The sequence below is a fragment of the Diplotaxodon limnothrissa genome, linkage group LG7 (assembly GCF_057381915.1).
Source record: "Diplotaxodon limnothrissa isolate DT_005_m linkage group LG7, D_limnothrissa_male_GT1.1, whole genome shotgun sequence".
Lineage (NCBI taxonomy): Eukaryota > Metazoa > Chordata > Actinopteri > Cichliformes > Cichlidae > Diplotaxodon > Diplotaxodon limnothrissa.
Window position 1 is genome coordinate 63,456,198 of NC_140602.1, and position 18,987 is coordinate 63,475,184.

General features: G+C 40.7%; 1 protein-coding gene across 2 annotated transcripts in view; it reads left to right on the top strand.

The window, feature by feature from the left end:
- Positions 1–6,480, top strand: part of mef2ca (myocyte enhancer factor 2ca) — a 38,064-nt gene extending 31,584 nt beyond the window's left edge. Inside the window, exons 7-12 of one of the 2 annotated variants that reach the window (XM_085360119.1) lie at positions 757–801; positions 1,825–1,988; positions 2,090–2,113; positions 2,548–2,677; positions 2,761–2,881; positions 3,293–6,480. In XM_085360119.1, coding sequence (XP_085216245.1) covers positions 757–801; positions 1,825–1,988; positions 2,090–2,113; positions 2,548–2,677; positions 2,761–2,881; positions 3,293–3,632 — 824 coding nt within the window. In that variant the 3' untranslated portion in view covers positions 3,633–6,480. The remainder of the gene's footprint in view (positions 1–756; positions 802–1,824; positions 1,989–2,089; positions 2,114–2,547; positions 2,678–2,760; positions 2,882–3,292) is intronic. The other variant, XM_085360120.1, reaches the window with a different exon arrangement.
- The last annotated feature ends 12,507 nt before the right edge of the window (positions 6,481–18,987 follow it).

Genomic DNA, 18,987 nt, shown 5'->3' on the forward strand with positions numbered 1-18,987 from the left:
TTAAATGTTCAGCTGTTTTGGACTGTAACACAGCTAGAGCTCAAAATGGGCCTTTGGGCAAATAAGCAGGCTGGTCCACACCTAGCAAATACTCGGTGTTAACCTACCTAGCACGTGTTTTCCTGTTTTTTGTCTTCTATTTAAAAATCTTTTCACAATCCTGCTGATTTTCCTTTCATAGACAGCCTGACGCGCTGCAGTGTTTCCAGATTTTCTATATGAGAAAAAAAAACAGTATTGGCCAACATTTGGTCCAGCAGTGACAAAAAGGTGTAGCAGTCAGGCATTAATGGCATTTTAGACTTAAGAATACAACTTAAAAAGTGACTCAGCCGTGAGTGTTTTCCTACTTTTTTCTATGATAATGACAATCAATAGATATGCTAAGGCCATAAGAGGATCATTTTCCCAGTAATCTTTCTATTGTGGGTTTGCGTTAACTTTGCATTTCCTAACACGGTTAGTAAAACTACAATTTTGCCAGCTGTGTTAGGTTCTCTTGAATCGTCTTTTTCTTTAGTAGTAATTTATTGGGAGCCCTATATAGTATGTTCATTTGAATAATTATTATTCTTAAGAATGAAGACAATCTCTGCATATCAGGTTTGGAATAACAGCTGAGCTCTACATGATAAATAGTTTGCAAAAGTTCCTGATCAAGAATCTAACACCCAAAGTATTATGGCGTTGTATAATAAAAATGAACAACAAAACCCAGATTGTATACTCATTTGATGTGTGTGTTTCTGTCTGTAGGACTGATGGGTTCAGAGCTGTCGAGCACTGTTTTGTCAAGTGTGGGTAAGAACGCAACTCTGTCTTATTTCTTTATATATATCTCTATCACTCTCTTTGTATAGATAGATCTTCGTCATAACAGAGTAAACTGAGTAAATCAGGGTGATGATAGGTAAATCCTGTGCTGTAAATCTCCTCTCTCTTAAAAGTCCAGCTGAAAACACACCATCCTCTTTCAGGCTCTTCTCACACACTAGGATCTTGACAAGATCAAAACTGGTAGCACGTGGTTGGGTGTGCAACTTTTTTTTTTAACCTGGAACCCTTTGGTTGCTAAGATATAGAACATCCATTGATGAAATATCTTGCAAGCACCTCAACAGCTTACTGCTGCTAGACCCACAATTAAAAAAGGTGCTTCTCAGAGTGTCATTTTTCATTTCATTTGGTAATTTGAGGACATGCATGAAGAAAACTGTAGCAATAATGTCTCTTCTTGCTATTTAGCACTCGTGTAAGTCTCCTCCCCTGTGATTGGACAGCTAGGTATCTCCCCTGTATCCAGTTCAGATGAGGAATAAAGCAGTACATTGGGAGTCTGTCATTGCTCATTGTTCAGCTGCTTAAACTCTAAAATATAAAATTCATTTCTGTGACAGACAATCTTCCCTCTCTGATTATTGACTTCAGCTAGAGTTTGCAGTTATAAAACTTTGAGTGGATGAGCACGTTTTCAGACTTTTTCATTGGAGTGATGCACTTTGAACTTTCTCCCCAGATGTTCCGTTAAAGAGTGCTCCAGTAGCATTCAATCAACTATACATCTGCAGATACTGAAGTTAAAGACACTTTTACCAGCCTCACACTAGAAAAAGGGAAGATTCACCTATTTTATGTAAAAATGGTGTCGCACGAAATCTTAGAACATCCTGCTGAAGTGGTTGGTCAGAATCAGAAGTTTGAAAACAGCAATGATAAATATACTTCCATGAAATATAGGCACAAATAAAAATGGGTTTGGGGTACAGTAGTGATTTTGTAGTCATTTGTAATGAGAGATACCTTTTTAAAACTTTGCCCGACCAGGAAACGACAGCTACAGCAACCACTGCACCTCCCCTGGACTGCTGTCTCCAGGAGGCGCCCCCAAGAACATGCAGGATAAAAGTCCTTCAATGAACATGAGCCGTAAACCTGACCTGCGAACACTGATGCCCCCTTCCAACAAGTGCAACAACATACCAGCTGTTGTAAGTGCTTCCTTCTGCTTAGTCTTTTGATTTGTTTGATTTCATAAGTTGATTTTTATGTGCGGACTCATTTGAGTTTGTGCTTTATTGCTGCCCTGCAGTGTGAGGACTTTGACCTGATGTTGGTAAGTAGCTCTGAAAAAAATCTGATCAGCAGAGAGAACCATACTTTTCATGTATGCCTCCTTCTGCTAGTTTATAGATGATATACAAGCTACAAATATGTGAAATTAGTGCCAATGTCATTTACATTATTACCTTAAGTAAGGGAACTATTTGTACTTTAGAGATATTTGAAAAATTCTGCCGCTGAAGTGATTTTAAGGAACCATGAAGAAAGGCTCCTGAAGATGAGCTTGAAAATTTAGGATCTCTAAAGGAGTTATTGGCATGACCAGGTCACCGTGAATACCAGCAAACGCTAGAAGTACCACTTGAGATTACTGATTTTCTAAAATGAGCAAATCATGATTACCAGGCATGGCAGATAACCATAAAATGCTGGCCCTGAATCAGCTGTCACTGTTTAGCTTGGTGACATCTTACCTTTTCTTTGCAGAACCAGAGAATAAATCACTCCCAGACAGCTCAGACCTTGTCAACCCCTGCTGTCACTCTCTCTGCCACCACTATCCCCAGTCAGGGGATGGGTGGGTACCAATCTACACTTTCCTCATCTTATGGCACAGGTGATTACAACAAAAGCACACTGCTGCTGGACTCCACAGGTTTCCTCGTCTTTGCTCAAGTTTCTCTTTTTGTCCATCTTCAGATTTCTCCCTCAGCAGTGACCTGCCATCGCTGTCCGGTTTTGGAGGTTCTGTTCTGGGATCAGTGAACTGGCAGCAACAGCAGATACAGAATCTACAACACTCAGCACTGGGACACATGGGGTAAGCAGCTGTGTATATTACCTTCAGGCCACAGGCCAAGCCTTAGAAATAATTGTCCAGAATCAATGCAATAATTTCAGCTGTTAGTGTCCTGGTTTATCCAGCATACACTGGAAAAAATGAAAATTAAAAAAATAGTTTAATTAATAGTAATTGTTACTTAATTATTCAGAAATCCCCTTAAAAAACAGACATTTCCACGGAGCCCAAGTGCAACATGATCACATTTCTGTAAATCAATGTTTCCATCCACTTGTATGTTCAATTGGAAACAGCAGCCAAAAACAAGAATCTTCATATTCTCACCAAAGAATTAAAACAAGCGTTTAATCGACATTTCCTCTAAAGACGTTCTTAAAATTTGCTTTGCTCTGAGTTTAAGATGCTGTTTCTCTTGCTTTGATCTTACAGGAATTTGTGCCAGAACTCAAACCTAAACCTCTCCTCTGGCCATCAAAACGTCCACATCAAGTCTGAGCCAGCCTCCCCTCCCAGAGACCGGATGGTTGGAACAGGACTTGAAGGAGGCATGACCACAGTTGGATACTCCACCACAGGCCGGGGGTCCCATGAACAAGGGCGTTCCCCTGGTGACAGCGTGTCCAGCTGTGGGAGCTCATATGAAGGCAGCGATGAGCGAGAGGATCACCATGGGAACGACAGCTTCCTCCTCCACCCCCTGTCCAGTCATGAGGAGCACCACAACCCATCAGTTAAACGGATGAGGCTATCAGAAGGGTGGACGGCATGATCAGAGCCTCTCTACAGCCGGGGGAGGAGTATTAGTAAAGTTACCGCATAGTGTTATTATTATTATTATTATTAACATCATATTCTTCTTGTACTGAGTGGGTGTGCTATATGTGTAACATGTACATGGGGGTGGGGCTGCTATGTGTGGATACAGTGATTGCTCAGCTGTATTTCCAGCATATACTCTTGGTAGACTTCACACTAATGACTGCTTGAAGTTCAGAACCAGTTTTCAGACATCGAGAAAGAAAAGGAAGAAAACTGTTTGACTTAAATCCAACTTTTTACAGTTTTCAGAGCTTCATATTGTCCAAGGAAGTTTTTATTCATTTATTCATTTGATAGTAAAAGTGAACCAGGCCAATCCCAACCAGAGCCAGATTCTAAAACATCCAAAAGCTTTAAATGAAAGAGTTCAGTCAAATTAAAGAAGTGCTCAGTGAGTTAGATGAGACTTTTGTCTGGGCCTAAAAGTATTCATAATCACTTCTTCTTACTGTTCCAAAGGCAGGTGTTCATATCATTCATTTCCCAATGTTGAGGTCAGTGAATATATGAATAATCCCAAAGAGTCAAGAAAAATGGATGTATTAGAGGAATGTAGGAGTGTAAAAAGAACAATATAAAAATTCTCCTGAAAAGGAAATACTTCAGTAAATCACAAATATGTGAAAAAATTAAAAACAACTAGTTTAAACTTCAACTAGTACAAAGAAAAAAGTAAGAAGGAAATATCCAACTGTTTTCATTCAGAAGTAAAAGCTTGAAATTGTTAAGAGTTTCTTTTCCCCCCCACCTTTTCTACAAACACTGTTGGTCCATGATATCATTCAGGAGCCAAACATATTGAAGCTGTCAGAGGGGCTGTTGGTGTACATGTATTGCTTGTTTTATGTGTGTGTGTTCATGTGTGTGGGTATAAGCAAATAACATATGTACATATGTGCTACTTATGAGCATATGTATGCAAAGCAACAAAAAGATCAAGGTGAGAAAATCTGGTACTCTGAATAGTGACTCTAATGGTGAATTTAATGTCAGGTGGCTAAATGGAGCATCAGTTCACTGCTGCAGGTACAACATATTTATGCACATAATCAATCACTCATGTAACCAGAACATATGGAAAGTAAAGTGTGGCGAAGAAAATGGGTTGAAAAAATGGGAGTATGAGTAAGTGCAGGAAGAGAAAGTGATGTCAAATCGTGAGAGGTTTCATTGTGAGGGAGAAGAAAGTGATCTGGAACAAGTTGGATAGAAAACAAGTTTCATTTATTGTGAAGACAATTTCAGAGCAAAAGGGGGGACTACAGTTAATTCAGACATGATACCAAAAACATCAGAAAACACTGAAGCAAAAAAAGCTGTGATTGGAAGTAACTAAGTAAGTAATTCTGACAATGACCCACCTCAAAGTATTTTAGTTAAAATGTCAGTCACACAGGCTACATATACACAAAATGATGTATATTAGCAGAAGGAAGCTAAAAGCTGTAGGAATTTTATTATTAATTAGAATTGTATCATTAATTATTATTATATAAATAATAAAACCAAAAGAAATGAGGAAATTACACCCAAATTCTGGTTCTAAATGTAGTTTGTAAAATTAAACAATAGATTTACTTACTTTCTTTTTAAAATGTTCAAATGTAAGTAATCTGAAGTGAAGTATAGTTCACAATTTGGTATCCAGTTTATAAAAAGACAATCTAAAAGTTGTTATTCCTAGGAAAACAAACGAGGTCGTGTGTGGAACCAGACAGCAGAGGGCGCTCGCGTGAGGCGACTGCAGCAATGAAACTGTTATTCGTGTCTTTGTAATTGATGCATGAAAGTTAGCATGTGCTGATAGCTTTGCAGGATTTAGCAGTCAGGGTGAGGATCCTAAAAGCCATATTGACTGGGACAAGTGATGCTTTGCTGCACAGAGTTTGTAGTGTAGTGTTTTTCAAACTAAACTTTGCTTGTTAGATCAGATTGATATTTTTGGATGTCTGCAGTCCCGTGTAATAACAACGATATAAAAAGCAGCAGCAGAATGCACACATGCACACCGTTTCCCATCAGATGTTCAGGGAGACGTTTGCTCTAAGGTAGAAAAAAGTTTGCTTAGCTGGTGTCAGACCCAACGTGATCTCACAGCGACAATCCGTCAGAGCACAAAGGACAAAGCTCCTGTTTTCCACTTACCACTTTCATCATTTTTAAATACTAGCAGTGGTGGAAGAAGTCCTCAGGACGGTTAAGTTCAAGCGAAGTACCAGCCAAAAATGTTACCCGTTAGACTGTCCACCATGGTTTAGTCTAGTCAAGGGCGTAGATTTGGCATGGACGGATGGGACAGTAAAGAAAGACATTGAGTTGTTGTGTGGGACACCAGTAGTCCATGTCTGTTGCTGTAACAGTAGTTCATGTTTAGAATAAGAAATCCCAGCTCACTGATTTGATAGAGGCAATAGTGCCTAAAATGTTGCATAATTTTGGTGAGAGATCTTTTACTTAGAGTAGTTTTATGGACAAAAACCACCAGGTCATTCAGTGTTCCCGTAGTGCTAATGTATCAGAGATGTTGGTGTACTATAACTGAAGTAATGTTAAGTCTTTAAAGTCATATTCTTTTATTGTCATGACTGTATTTGAAGCTATTTTTATTTTTGTATGATACCTGATTTATATGGAATATGGCTGAAGTAAACTAAAGCCTAAAATACTTAGTCATTTGTTTAATAATAATTTAACATTATATAATTCACATATAAAACTATGAATTGTAATTTTAAACGGTTTAAAAGCATGTAGAATAGCATATGTAGGCAAGTATATTTCTCCTTTTTTTTTTTTTTTATCAAGAAGCAAAGACAAAAAGGAAAAAAATAAGAAACAGGGCAGCGTTCAGTGGTTGAATCATCCGTCCCCACCAATGCCAAAACCAAATCTACGCCCTTGAGTCTAGTGCTTCCCATGGTCATTTTACAAGATTGTTCATGATTTTACCTTTTTATGTAACAGCAATAATAGAAGCACATGTGAATACATTTTAGGATTTGCCACCATATGTAGTAAAAAATGTACTAAGAACAAGAATTTTGTCCACCATACACTAAGTTTATCTTTGGATATAAAATCTTGCAAAATAAAGAACAAAACATACAGTTATGAAAAGTTAAAGTACTTGGCTACTTTCCAGTACCGCGTGTTTGTGTTTGTGTAACTCTACAAGTGTACATAAGTGACTGAGTTGTGCCTTGCATGTCAGCTGGGTCTGACGCCAGCCACAGACAGGCTGAAGGACTGCAGAGTGAAATCCACTTATTTTTAGTTTTTAATACTGAAGAGATGCTGGTGGCTGAGGCTTGTTCACATTTGAATATTTTGGTTTTAAAACTGTATATTTGGAGCTCAAACCCTCAGCCATCATCTCTACTGTAAATCCAGCGAATAAATTCTCTCACTGAAAATCCCTGTAGCTGTGATGGGATGAAGTGATGTCTGTTAACCAGGGCAGAGCCCAGATGTGTTCACTTCTGCACCCTTTTCCTTTTCATCAAGCTGGTCTTACTGTACCACAATGAAGTGAGAGCCAGGAGCTCATCCTTGGGCTTCAAGTGGAGTGGCTTGTGTACGGGTGGAGGTGAAGCTCACAAAACAGGGAGATGCAGTGTTGACATTGTGAAAGCCCCTCTGTATCTGTTTTCAGTTTGATTACTGCCTGTACCTGAAGCGCCCCAATGAAATAGTTTCATTTCCTCTTTTTGGTGACATCAGTGAATGTCCTCTGTACACTGGGGGAAATGTACACTTTTGGCTCTGTTATGCCATTGTTTCATGCACTAATGTTTCTAATAACTATTAAGTTAGATATTCAAAGAGATTGTTAGCGGCATAAGCTGGCCTTTGTCGCCAATTTGGAGACAATGAAAAACAAATTAAACACACTGTTGTTGCAGATGTACAGCAATTCCCTCACTCAGAAATGTGGTAGTATTTGTATTTTGCAAAAAAAATAAAATAAATATATATATATATATATATTAAAATATATTGGTCTCTGTCTGATTTGTTATCATTGCCTCGTTTTAACAGGATTGTGTGAAGACAGATATACTGCAGTTTCAGTCAAAATGATGAACCCTACTGAGTATGTACAGTGGGGCAAAAAAGTATTTAGTCAGCCACCGATTGTGCAAGTTCCCCCACCTAAAATGATGACAGAGGTCAGTAATTTGCACCAGAGGTACACTTCAACTGTGAGAGACAGAATGTGAAAAAAAAAATCGATGAATCCACATGGTAGGATTTGTAAAGAATTTATTCGTAAATCAGGGTGGAAAATAAGTATTTGGTCACCTCAAACAAGGAAAATCTCTGGCTCTCACAGACCTGTAACGTCTTCTGTAAGAAGCTTTTCTGTCCCCCACTCGTTACCTGTATGAATGGCACCTGTTTGAACTCATCATCTGTATGAAAGACACCTGTCCACAGCCTCAAACAGTCAGACTCCAAACTCCGCCATGGCCAAGACCAAAGAGCTTTCGAAGGACACCAGGAAAAGTATTGTAGACCTGCACCAGACTGGGAAGAGTGAATCTACAATAGGCAAGCAGCTTGGTGTGAAAAAATCAACTGTGGGAGCAATCATCAGAAAATGGAAGACATACAAGACCACTGATAATCTCCCTCGATCTGGGGCTCCACGCAAGATCTCATCCCGTGGGGTCGAAATGATCATGAGAACGGTGAGCAAAGATCCCAGAACCACACGGGGGGACCTGGTGAATGACCTGCAGAGAGCTGGGACCAAAGTAACAAAGGTCACCATCAGTAACACACTACAACGGCAGGGAATCAAATCCCGCAGTGCCAGACGTGTTCCGCTGCTGAAGCCAGTGCATGTCCAGGCCCGTCTGAAGTTTGCCAGAGAGCACATGGATGATACAGCAGAGGATTGGGAGAATGTCATGTGGTCAGATGAAACCAAAGTAGAACTTTTTGGTATAAACTCAACTCGTCGTGTTTGGAGGAAGAAGAATACTGAGTTGCATCCCAAGAACACCATACCTACTGTGAAGCATGGGGGTGGAAACATCATGCTATGGGGCTGTTTTTCTGCCAAGGGGACAGGACGACTGATCCGTGTTAAGGACAGAATGAATGGGGCCATGTATCGTGAGATTTTGAGCCAAAACCTCCTTCCATCAGTGAGAACTTTGAAGATGAAACGCGGCTGAGTCTTCCAACATGACAATGATCCAAAACACACCGCCCGGGCAACAAAGGAGTGGCTCCGTAAGAAGCATTTGAAAGTCCTGGAGTGGCCTAGCCAGTCTCCAGACCTCAACCCCATAGAAAATCTGTGGCGGGAGTTGAAAGTCCGTGTTGCTCGGCGACAGCCCCAAAACATCACTGCTCTCGAGAAGATCTGCATGGAGGAATGGGCCAAAATACCAGCTACTGTGTGTGCAAACCTGGTAAAGACCTATAGTAAACCTTTGACCTCTGTTATTGCCAACAAAGGTTATGTTACAAAGTATTGAGTTGTATTTTTGTTATTGACCAAATACTTATTTTCCACCCTGATTTACGAATAAATTCGTTACAAATCCTACCATGTGGATTCATGGATTATTTTTTCACATTCTGTCTCTCACAGTTGAAGTGTACCTCTGGTGCAAATTACTGACCTCTGTCATCATTTTAGGTGGGGGAACTTGCACAATCGGTGGCTGACTAAATACTTTTTTGCCCCACTGTATAGGTGTACACATCAATAATTTTTAAACTTTCACATACGCTCACATATAATAATATCAAAATGCATTAAAATGGTTTAGTGATGGCATAGTCTGACATTATTTTATTTATTAAATTTCAGTTCAATTTTATTTATATAACACCAAATCACAAGAGCAGTCACCTCAAGATGCTTTATGAGTAAGCACTGGGCGACAGTGGGAAAGATGGCTCCCTTTTAACAGGGTAACTCCACCATTCCTCACTGTGTTACTGGAGGCCAAGCTAAGTACGCATCTGGTTATGAGATCCAGATCCCACAAACAACATAAAATAAATTTTGATTTGAGCTCTCGATTTTTGCTGCATTGCCCAAAATAAGCAAGAAGACTTTAGCTGATAAATAAGTTTTAGGGGGGGGGGGGGGTTTCAAGGATTCAGCGAACACCTCCAGACTTGGAGATAAAGACTCTTCTCTTGTGATTCTCAAAGACTGGATTGAACTCATTTTACACTAGAAGCACAATCTGTGCTGTAGCCTGCTCTGCTCCAGTATCTTAGGACATTACCACATGTCAGTCACCGTACAAAGTTGTTCTTACTGACCACCTTTATCCTACTGTAACAGATTCTTGTTCTAATGGCAGTAATCTTTTTCTGGATGATGATTCCCATGAACAAATCCATTCATGCTCATCAGATCACAGCAGAGTTTAACAGCTATTGGAGCAAGGTGTTAGACATCCTCTCACCAACAACTGGTTGCAGGTGATGGCTGGCCCTCCCTGAGCCTGGTCCTGCCAGAGGTTTCTTACTGCTATTCCTTCCTTTATTATTGCAGGCTCTTTACCTTACAGCATAAAGTGCTTTGAGGTGAGTGTTTTTATAATTTGGTGCTTTATAAATAAAATTTGAATTGAATTGACGGTGCTGAGAATGAAGAATGTTGTTCAACCCTCACGCAGAGAAATGGAGAATTGCTGTGTAGGAGCTGGTCTCACAGCTGTAGCTCAGGAGGTAAGCAGTAAATGTACTCATCATAAGGTTGTTAGTCTTCCCTTTGTTTTTTCACTCACTAGTATTTATCTTCTTTATCTTTCTTCTTCTTCTTTATTCTTTACTTGTCACGTGCATAGTTATACAAGTATAACACACAGTGAAATGTAGCCTGACACGCTCCTCGACATGTGCAAAAATTGGGGGGGGGGGGGGGGGGTGTAGAGGATATCTGGATAAATATATGATAATTGCAAGTAATCCATACAGCACAAAGAAATCTTCATGTTTGTTTCAGCAGACTAACCACCAGAGGGCAGAAAAGACCGACAGCACTATAAACATTGGTTCTCATTTGTTAGGAATTACACCCTTTATTAGTCCAGTTTCAGTGGATATTTCTTGGTTTAAAAGCCAGTTTTACTAATTGTGTTTTTCATTTGTTACTAATCAAGTGTTTAAAGTCTTTGAATCCTTAAAAAGTATACATTTGATCTCTCCATGTACTCTGAGGCCTTATACACCTGAACTTAATATGACAGCGTGTGTGTGCAGATTAGAAAAGCCTGCGTACCTTCACCACTTCTCCCAGATCTCTAATGCAATCATAGATTGCTTTAACTCTGCATTTATTCACTTACCTGTAAATATACCTGTTTAATCTTTCCCAGTACTTAGCAAGTGGGTTTATGATTCTGCCGATCCATGACAGAAGACTCTGCCTAAAATTCTGCTTTGAAATACCCTAGGCACCACAAGTAAGCCAGCAGTCCTCTATTGTGGTGATACAATACTACAAGGTCATTAATGTCTGTCTATGAGGTCTGTCTGCAAACTGTTTGTTACCCTCAAGCTATAGCTGTCTGTGAACTTTGCCTGCTGACATACTCACTTTTACAAGCTGATATGCAGTGACCAAAGTGGGAACTTATCATGGGATTTTCATATGTGGCTAACACAAGAGAAGCACCTACCGTCTCTACACATCTCCTGCTGTGGAAACATCGACAGCCGCCCCTCCACTTAGTGCTCGGTCGCAGCTCACTGTAACACCACACTCTGGTCCGGTTTGGCCACCTCTGGAGGACATCCAGTCATCTCAGATATCTCCTGGCTCTGGCCGATGACATATGCCAAAGTCCCAATTGTGCTCTGCACCCTGCAACCCAGAGCCTGGTCCTGGTAAAGGACAGTAAGGAGCATACTAGGGAAACAAATCAACAAGTTTGACCCACTGTAAAATGTTGATGTACCCTGCTTTCCAGTGCACAACCACCCAAATAACCAGTTAAGTTCTGGTCAGGTGTCTGCTCTAAAGCGGTTGATGCATCTGCCTCAGGGGTTACAGTTTGAGTACTGAAGAGGGGATGGCTGCCCGACAAGCCACTCCAACATCTCTCTTCATCCTGCCACTTCTTGTGATAGCCTGGTTGCCACTGGATTGGCTACTGCAGCTGTGTACCCTCTGCGCTCTCTCATCACTACACCTCTTGTCTGCCCTTTGTGGAGATAATTTCGCATAATTTCTCAACTGCACTGAACTTTTTAAACAAGATCGCCTTCAACAAATCCACTGGGGTTCAAGTATTCTGTCTGTAAACACTAAACCGCTTTATGCTTGACAATATTTTCACAGACCGGCCTTTAGGGTGTTGCGGATAAATACAACAAAATAAAACTAGTAACGGTACCGAAAAAAAGAAGATTTATTCATAACACACGTGAAAAGACCCAGGAAAATTGGGTTAACGATAAAAACGATAACAACGCTGAAAACCCTGAAAACCATACATTTCACACCTGAGCCTCAACTCTCGCCGCCCGGTACCAAACGACTCACGGACCAATAGATAGTAGAATAATACTTTTCTTCTCTCCAGCCATTTCTTTGGATGTTTGGCCTGTTTCAACTTTCTGAGGAAGAAGAGTTTCTGTTGTGCCTTCTTGTCTAGCTGGGGAATGTTAGTGTCAGCTGCACAGAGAGAGTGACTCCCCAACAACTTCTAAGCTTCTCCCCATCAACCTCCTCCAGCTGATCCAGCAGAACACCAATCACTTTGCTTTTATGGAAAGTAGGGGTGCAACGATACTCGTATCGATATTGAACCGTTCATACAGTGCTTTCGGTTTGGTACGCATATGTATCAAACAATACAAATTTTTACATTTATTTTATCAACTTTTCTTCTGACGATGCTGTCTGTGTTGAGAGCTCAGTGGATCTGCGTTCGACTACTCCGCCTAGGCTGCACTGTCGAGCGCATATCCACTGAGCGCAGCAAGCTAGCAAGACAGAAGCGAAGCTCGTTGCAACATGGCAAATTGAACCTCCCTCATTTAGATTTGGCGTTTGGAACTATTTTGGTCTTCATGTGAAGTATGACCCTGAAGGTAAGCGCGTCATGGACAAAAGTAAAACAGTATGTCGGATGTGCCACACAATGCCCAATTACATGGTGGGAACTACTGCGTTAGCGCAGTTAGCTTGTTAACGTGTTGTTGACACCGTCCAGTCCCACGCACGGGGCGATCCGCGGTAGCACGTTATTGGAGATTTGCTGTGTTGTGGCGTTAACGTCATTTCAAGTTAACGCTGACAGCACTAGTGGGAACACAATGAATATGACTGCACATTTACGCCGACATCATCCTAACCTTGTTGGAGGTACCGAACCCCACCAGTTTCATATGCACATTCACTGAACCCCTCTTTAGTGAAAAATAAAATATGATTTTTTTCAAATTCAATACATAGATACGTTTTTTATTCGTGCACAAAATGAGCCGTGCATGTCACGGTGGAGGCTCTGCCGAACCTCTGAGACCGACTCACCGAACCCCTAGGGTTCGATCGAACCCAGGTTAAGAACCACTAAACTAACCCTTCACTCATATTGCACTCGTACAGCATGACCTCTGAAAAGTTATGTTATCTGCAACTCTATTACAGGTACTGATATTTTCTTATCATCACTACTAGATCAGCGGTCTCCAACCTTTTTTGCGCCACGGACCGGTTTATGCCCGACAATATTTTCACGGACCGGCCTTTAATGTGTCGTGGATAAATACAACAAAATAAAACTAGTACCGCTACTGAAAAAAAGAAGATTTATTCATAACACACGTGAAAAGACCCAGGAAAACCGAGTTAACGATAAAAACGATAACAAAATAACGCTGTAAACCGATAAAAACCCTGAAAAGCATACATTTCACACCTGAGCCTCAACTCTCGCGGCCCGGTACCAAACGACTCACGGACCGGTACCGGTCCGAGGCCCGGGGGTTGGGGACCGCTGTACTAGACAATACTTTAGTTGACAAATTGCATAACCACTTTTATACCACTAGCACATGTTTTTCAAGTCTCAAGGTCATCTTTACCAATTCCAGTGATTATAAGAAATATTGTTTATATTTTCCCTACAAGAGACAGTATTGCGCTCGATTGGGTCTACACAAATTTAATGAGAGTTTATGAGCCACATCTATCAGATAGTCATTTGTAATGAAAGATAAGAACATTTAAAATACAATAAGTTGAAGTAATGGTTAATGGGACATTTTTAAATTGGCTGTGCCCCAGTTTGTTGTTGTGAAGAGAGCTTTCCATTAGGGGTGCAACGATACACAAAATTCACGGTGTCACGGTTCGATATTTTTTCGATACAAAAAAATGTTCATGCTTTTGTAATTTGTCATTTATTAAAATTATAAATAGATATTTTAACTCAAAAGTACAGTTTTTAAATTAAATGTTGCTGAAACAACAAAGTAATAAAAAAATAAATCTATCTGATTGAGCAATCACTCATCTTTGGAAAAGAGAGTTTATTACAGCGAAATGGCTCTTTCCAAAATAAAAGCTATACTATACGCTTCTTCTGGGCTATATTCTCAGCAGCATATTAAACATATCAGGTCCCCATAAGGAGAATCATGTGCTAACGGCTGTCTAAATGACTCGGCTAAAGTTTGTAGCATGCGTGCTTGTTGTTTTTGTCTGCTTCCACTTGTCTTTGCACTAGGATGATGTCGGCGTAAATGTGCAGTCATATTCATTGTGTTCCCACTAGTGCTGTCAGCGTTAACTTGAAATGACGTTAACGCCACACACGGCAAATCTCCGTTAACGAGCTACCGCGGATCGCCCCGTGCGTGGGACTGGACGGTGTCAACACGTTAACGAGCAAACTGCGCTAACGCAGTAGTTCCCACCCATGTAATTGAGCATTGCATGGCACATCCGACATACATGAAGACCAAAATAGTTCCAAACGCCAGATCTGAATGAGGGTGGGGAGGTTCAATTTGCCATGTTGCAACAAGCTTCGCTTCTGTCTTGCTAGCTTGCGCTGTGCTCAGTGGATATGCGCTCGACAGTGCAGCCTAGGCGGAGTAGTCTAACACAGATCCACTGAGCTCTCAACACAGACAGCATCGTCAGAAGAAAAGTTGATAAAATAAATGTAAAAATTTGTATTGTTTGATGCATATGCGTACCAAACCGAAAGCACTGTATGAACGGTTCAATATCGATACGAGTATCATTGCACCCCTACTTCCCATAAAAGCAAAGTGATTGGTGTTCTGCTGGATCAGCTGGAGGAGGTTGATGGGGAGAAGCTTAGAAGTTGTTGGGGAGTCACTCTCTCTGTGCAGCTGACACTAACATTCCCCAGCTAGACAAGAAGGCACAACAGAAACTCTTCTTCCTCAGAAAGTTGAAACAGGCCAAACATCCAAAGAAATGGCTGGAGAGAAGAAAAGTATTATTCTACTATCTATCGGTCCGTGAGTCGTTTGGTACTGGGTGGCGAGAGTTGAGGCTCAGGTGTGAAATGTATGGTTTTCAGGGTTTTCAGCGTTATTTTGTTATCGTTTTTATCGTTAACTCGATTTTCCTGGGTCTTTTCACGTGTGTTACGAATAAATCTTCTTTTTTTCGGTACTAGTTTTATTTTGTTGTATTTATCCGCAACACCCTAAAGGCCGGTCCATGAAAATATTGTCAAGCATAAACCGGTCCGTGGCGCAAAAAAGGTTGGGGACCGCTGATCTAGCGTTGGGATGGACTCCATCTATGCCATCAGAATGAAGAAGAAGACACACAGTATCAACAACAATGTCTCCCAAATGGTCCAGGACAACAGGAACAACCTGGGCCGGGTCATGGGGGCAGCAGCCTAAGAGGAGAAGCCCAGACCTCCCTCTCCCTGGCCACCTCCTCAGCTTGTCCAAGGCATTCTCAGGCCAGTCATGATATATCTCTCCAGCATGTCCTGGGTCTGCCCCAGGGCCTCATCCCAGTGGGACATGCCCAGAACACCTCAACTGTTTCCATCTTTGAAAAGCAGAGATGAGATTCTGAGACCACTCAGAGAAGTGGTGGCTTCCACCAACCCAAATTTCCACATGGCAAAGAAACCTCAATACACACAATGCACATTATGGAACTGAGGACACTTTATCTATTTTTTATTTTATTTTTCTTTACATTTAAATTTATGTTTATTTTGTGTTTAATTAATTGCCTATTTTATTCAGTCTTTTTATTTTGTAATTTCTTTTAAATTTATTGTTATCATTACTTTTATCCTAAGATAAAGCGATTGTACTAGTATAATGACAATCAACAAATGATCATTCATTCAAATTTACTGTCCACTTTTGCGTAGTCAATTATTGTAAATTTAGGGAAATTGGAAGAAATAAACACTAAAACAATATAATAATACCCTAAGCCCAAAGATCAAACAACCCACTTTGAGCAAGGACAGGCATCTGTTGCAATTGGTTAGTGGTGAGGGGAGGAAGACAGGACAAGACAGACTCAGACTGCACATCCTCCTCACGGTCACTTGGGAGGGCCTGCTGAGGGACAGCTAACCAGTGCTAAGCTACTTTGGCCAACACTGACCACCAAGATCTAGTTAGTTATAGGATTATTTTCAACAGTGTGGAGCCAGGACTCCAGTTTACAGAGCTTGGTTTTCAAAGCAATGAACAAGCTACAATTATTACAAGTACCATTAGCTCTAACATAGGGCAAAAAAAAAAAACCTAAACAGACGACACCTGAGTAAATCATTTAACATACCCATACACTGCATATAAAAAGCAGAGGCAGACACATCATCCACTGGTTTGTAAAGTCCTGTTATGGAGCCTTGAGTTTCACCACAGCCTTGTTGGCGTGGATCTGACTGAGAAACCAGGGGGCAATGCAAATCATAAGTTAATGTCTTCCTTCAATCAAAATGCAGTCCCTACATTTAGCTCGTAGCTCGTGCGGTAGAGCAGGTCATCTACTAATCGGAAGGTTGGTGGTTCGATTCCTGGCTTCCCCCTAATCTGCATGCCAAAAATCCTTGGGCAAGATACTAACCCCATGTTGCTCTCCGATACATCCATTGGAGTGTGAATGTGTATGTTAGATAGGCACTAACACCTTAGAAAAAGTGCTTGTGTGATTGGGTGAATGAATTAGTTGTATAAAGCTCTTTGAGTGCTCAGATAGAGTAGAGGAGTGCTACATAAGAACCAGTCCATTTACCATTCCCTAAAGTGTACCTTGCTTCACTATTCTCTTGACTCTAAGCAAGTGATTCCTGCCCTCCAGGAAAACAATCATGAGCAATGATACTAACAATGTCTGTAAGGCATACACCATTAACAATGACATTTAAGGCACTGTTTAAAAAGTACATGCTTGCATTAACAACAGCCAATGTGTTATTGTACCTTGGCCCAGTTCAGTTCCTCTAAACAGGCCAAACCTTTTCCAATAAGCCAGTCACTGATTTCAGCAGCGGTAATATGGTAATATGAGCATATTTTATGCCACTGTTTATAGACCCAGATCAACGCCAGTAAATTTTGCATCAACATAACTACATATTAATGCTTGACATGTTTGCTGCTTGTGTGGCTGAATAAATTCTGCATCACAGCTTCAGTGTGAACTCTGTCTCCTTGTGTCTCATTTTGGCAGTCTGGCTTAGCTTGTTGGTCATCCGCAGGTGAGCAGGATTCTACAATAAAGGTCAAAGGTTCCAGTACGTTTCATACTTGAAGTAAGATAAATTCATTGGAAATAAAATGAGCCACTGTGCACATTAGCTCAAAGATTAAAACGTATGTTAGTCCATGTGGTAACCTTTTTGGGCAGGTTCAGAAGCAGTTTAAAACACACAGATCTCACCCAGCAAACCTCAGCTGTGTTTAGAAGTCATCAAGGACAGCCTGCCAATTGGCCAACAGCCCAGATTCCTGTCAAGCACTTTGCATGAATGTGTACACGAGTGCCTGGACTTCACTGTCTGCAACATACGCAACTTGCTAAAACACGCAGACACAGCAGAAAACAGGGCTTCATGTTTGTGTGCTGCACAATGAACAGACAGCTTAACCAAAGTTACACTTTAATTATTCATATTAGAAAGATGTCTGTTCAGAGGCATTGGACACAAGGTAACAAAGAGATCCTCCACTTAGTTGAGAGAAACCATCAGCTGTGCTGAGATCAGTGTAGCCACAAGATATTTTTTTCACATATCTGTATTTGCTACATCTTGCATGACTTTGTTGTGTGTGTGTTTTTTTTAATTTGGGGGGGACCAATTACACAGTAAGAGATTTGTAGGATTTGAGTTTCTTTATTTGCTTCTCATATTTAGGAGTATTTTGTGTTATTAGATTGATGCACATTTCTTTGTACTTTGTTTTTACCTGTGTTCTCTTAAACTGTGCTGAGCTGCCACACACTAAAACTGCAGCGCCAGAATCGATCGTAATGTTGCACTTATACCTGTTTGTGCGTTTGAAAATGGTCTTAAAACAAACCCGTTTTCTTTTAAAGCAGTCCTGCCAGGCTAACTAACATGTGACTAAAGTTGGAATTATCTTCAGTACTTTCAATATAGTATACTGTTTTAGTCAGCCAGACACTGAAAAAGGCAACATTTCAAGTCAAATAACAAAGTAAGATTCATCTTTCATGGCAACACGATCAGGTCCTTTTAAAAATGTAAAGCCTATCTGTATGTCTGTCTCTTGGCACATGCCCTGCGTTGTCTCTGCCTGTGTTTCTTCATCCAGTTCAAACCAGTTTCTGTTTATCAGCCGGACAGAAGCCGCCTGTATAGCGGAAGCCAAAACACTATTCATGTGACCTCTCATCATTGTGTACTGGGTGGGTGGGGTTGTTTCGTGTGTGTGTGTGTGTGTGTGTGTGTGTGTGTGTGTGTGTGTGTGTGTGTGTGTGTGTGTGTGTGTGTGTGTGTGTGTGTGTGTGTTGTTATGTGAAAGTCTTGTGTAGTTAGATTCAAGGTAAAACTGAGTGAACAGAGGTGCAGCCCTCATACACAGTTTGTTTTTCACAGTAGATGAGGAAGAACAGCCTGTTCTAAGCATGCAGGAGCTCAAGACTGAAGACTCCTTCCCAAAAGGTGGTTGGCAAATCTTTAATTCTAAGTCAGAACTAGTTGGATCAGAATGAAGTTGAATTGTCGTAAAATATTATTATCCAAGGTGTGCTCTGCTTGTCTCCCAGTCACAGCTTGGATAGGTTCCAATCACCCTGTGACCTTGAGCTAGAAATTAGATATATGAGTGATATT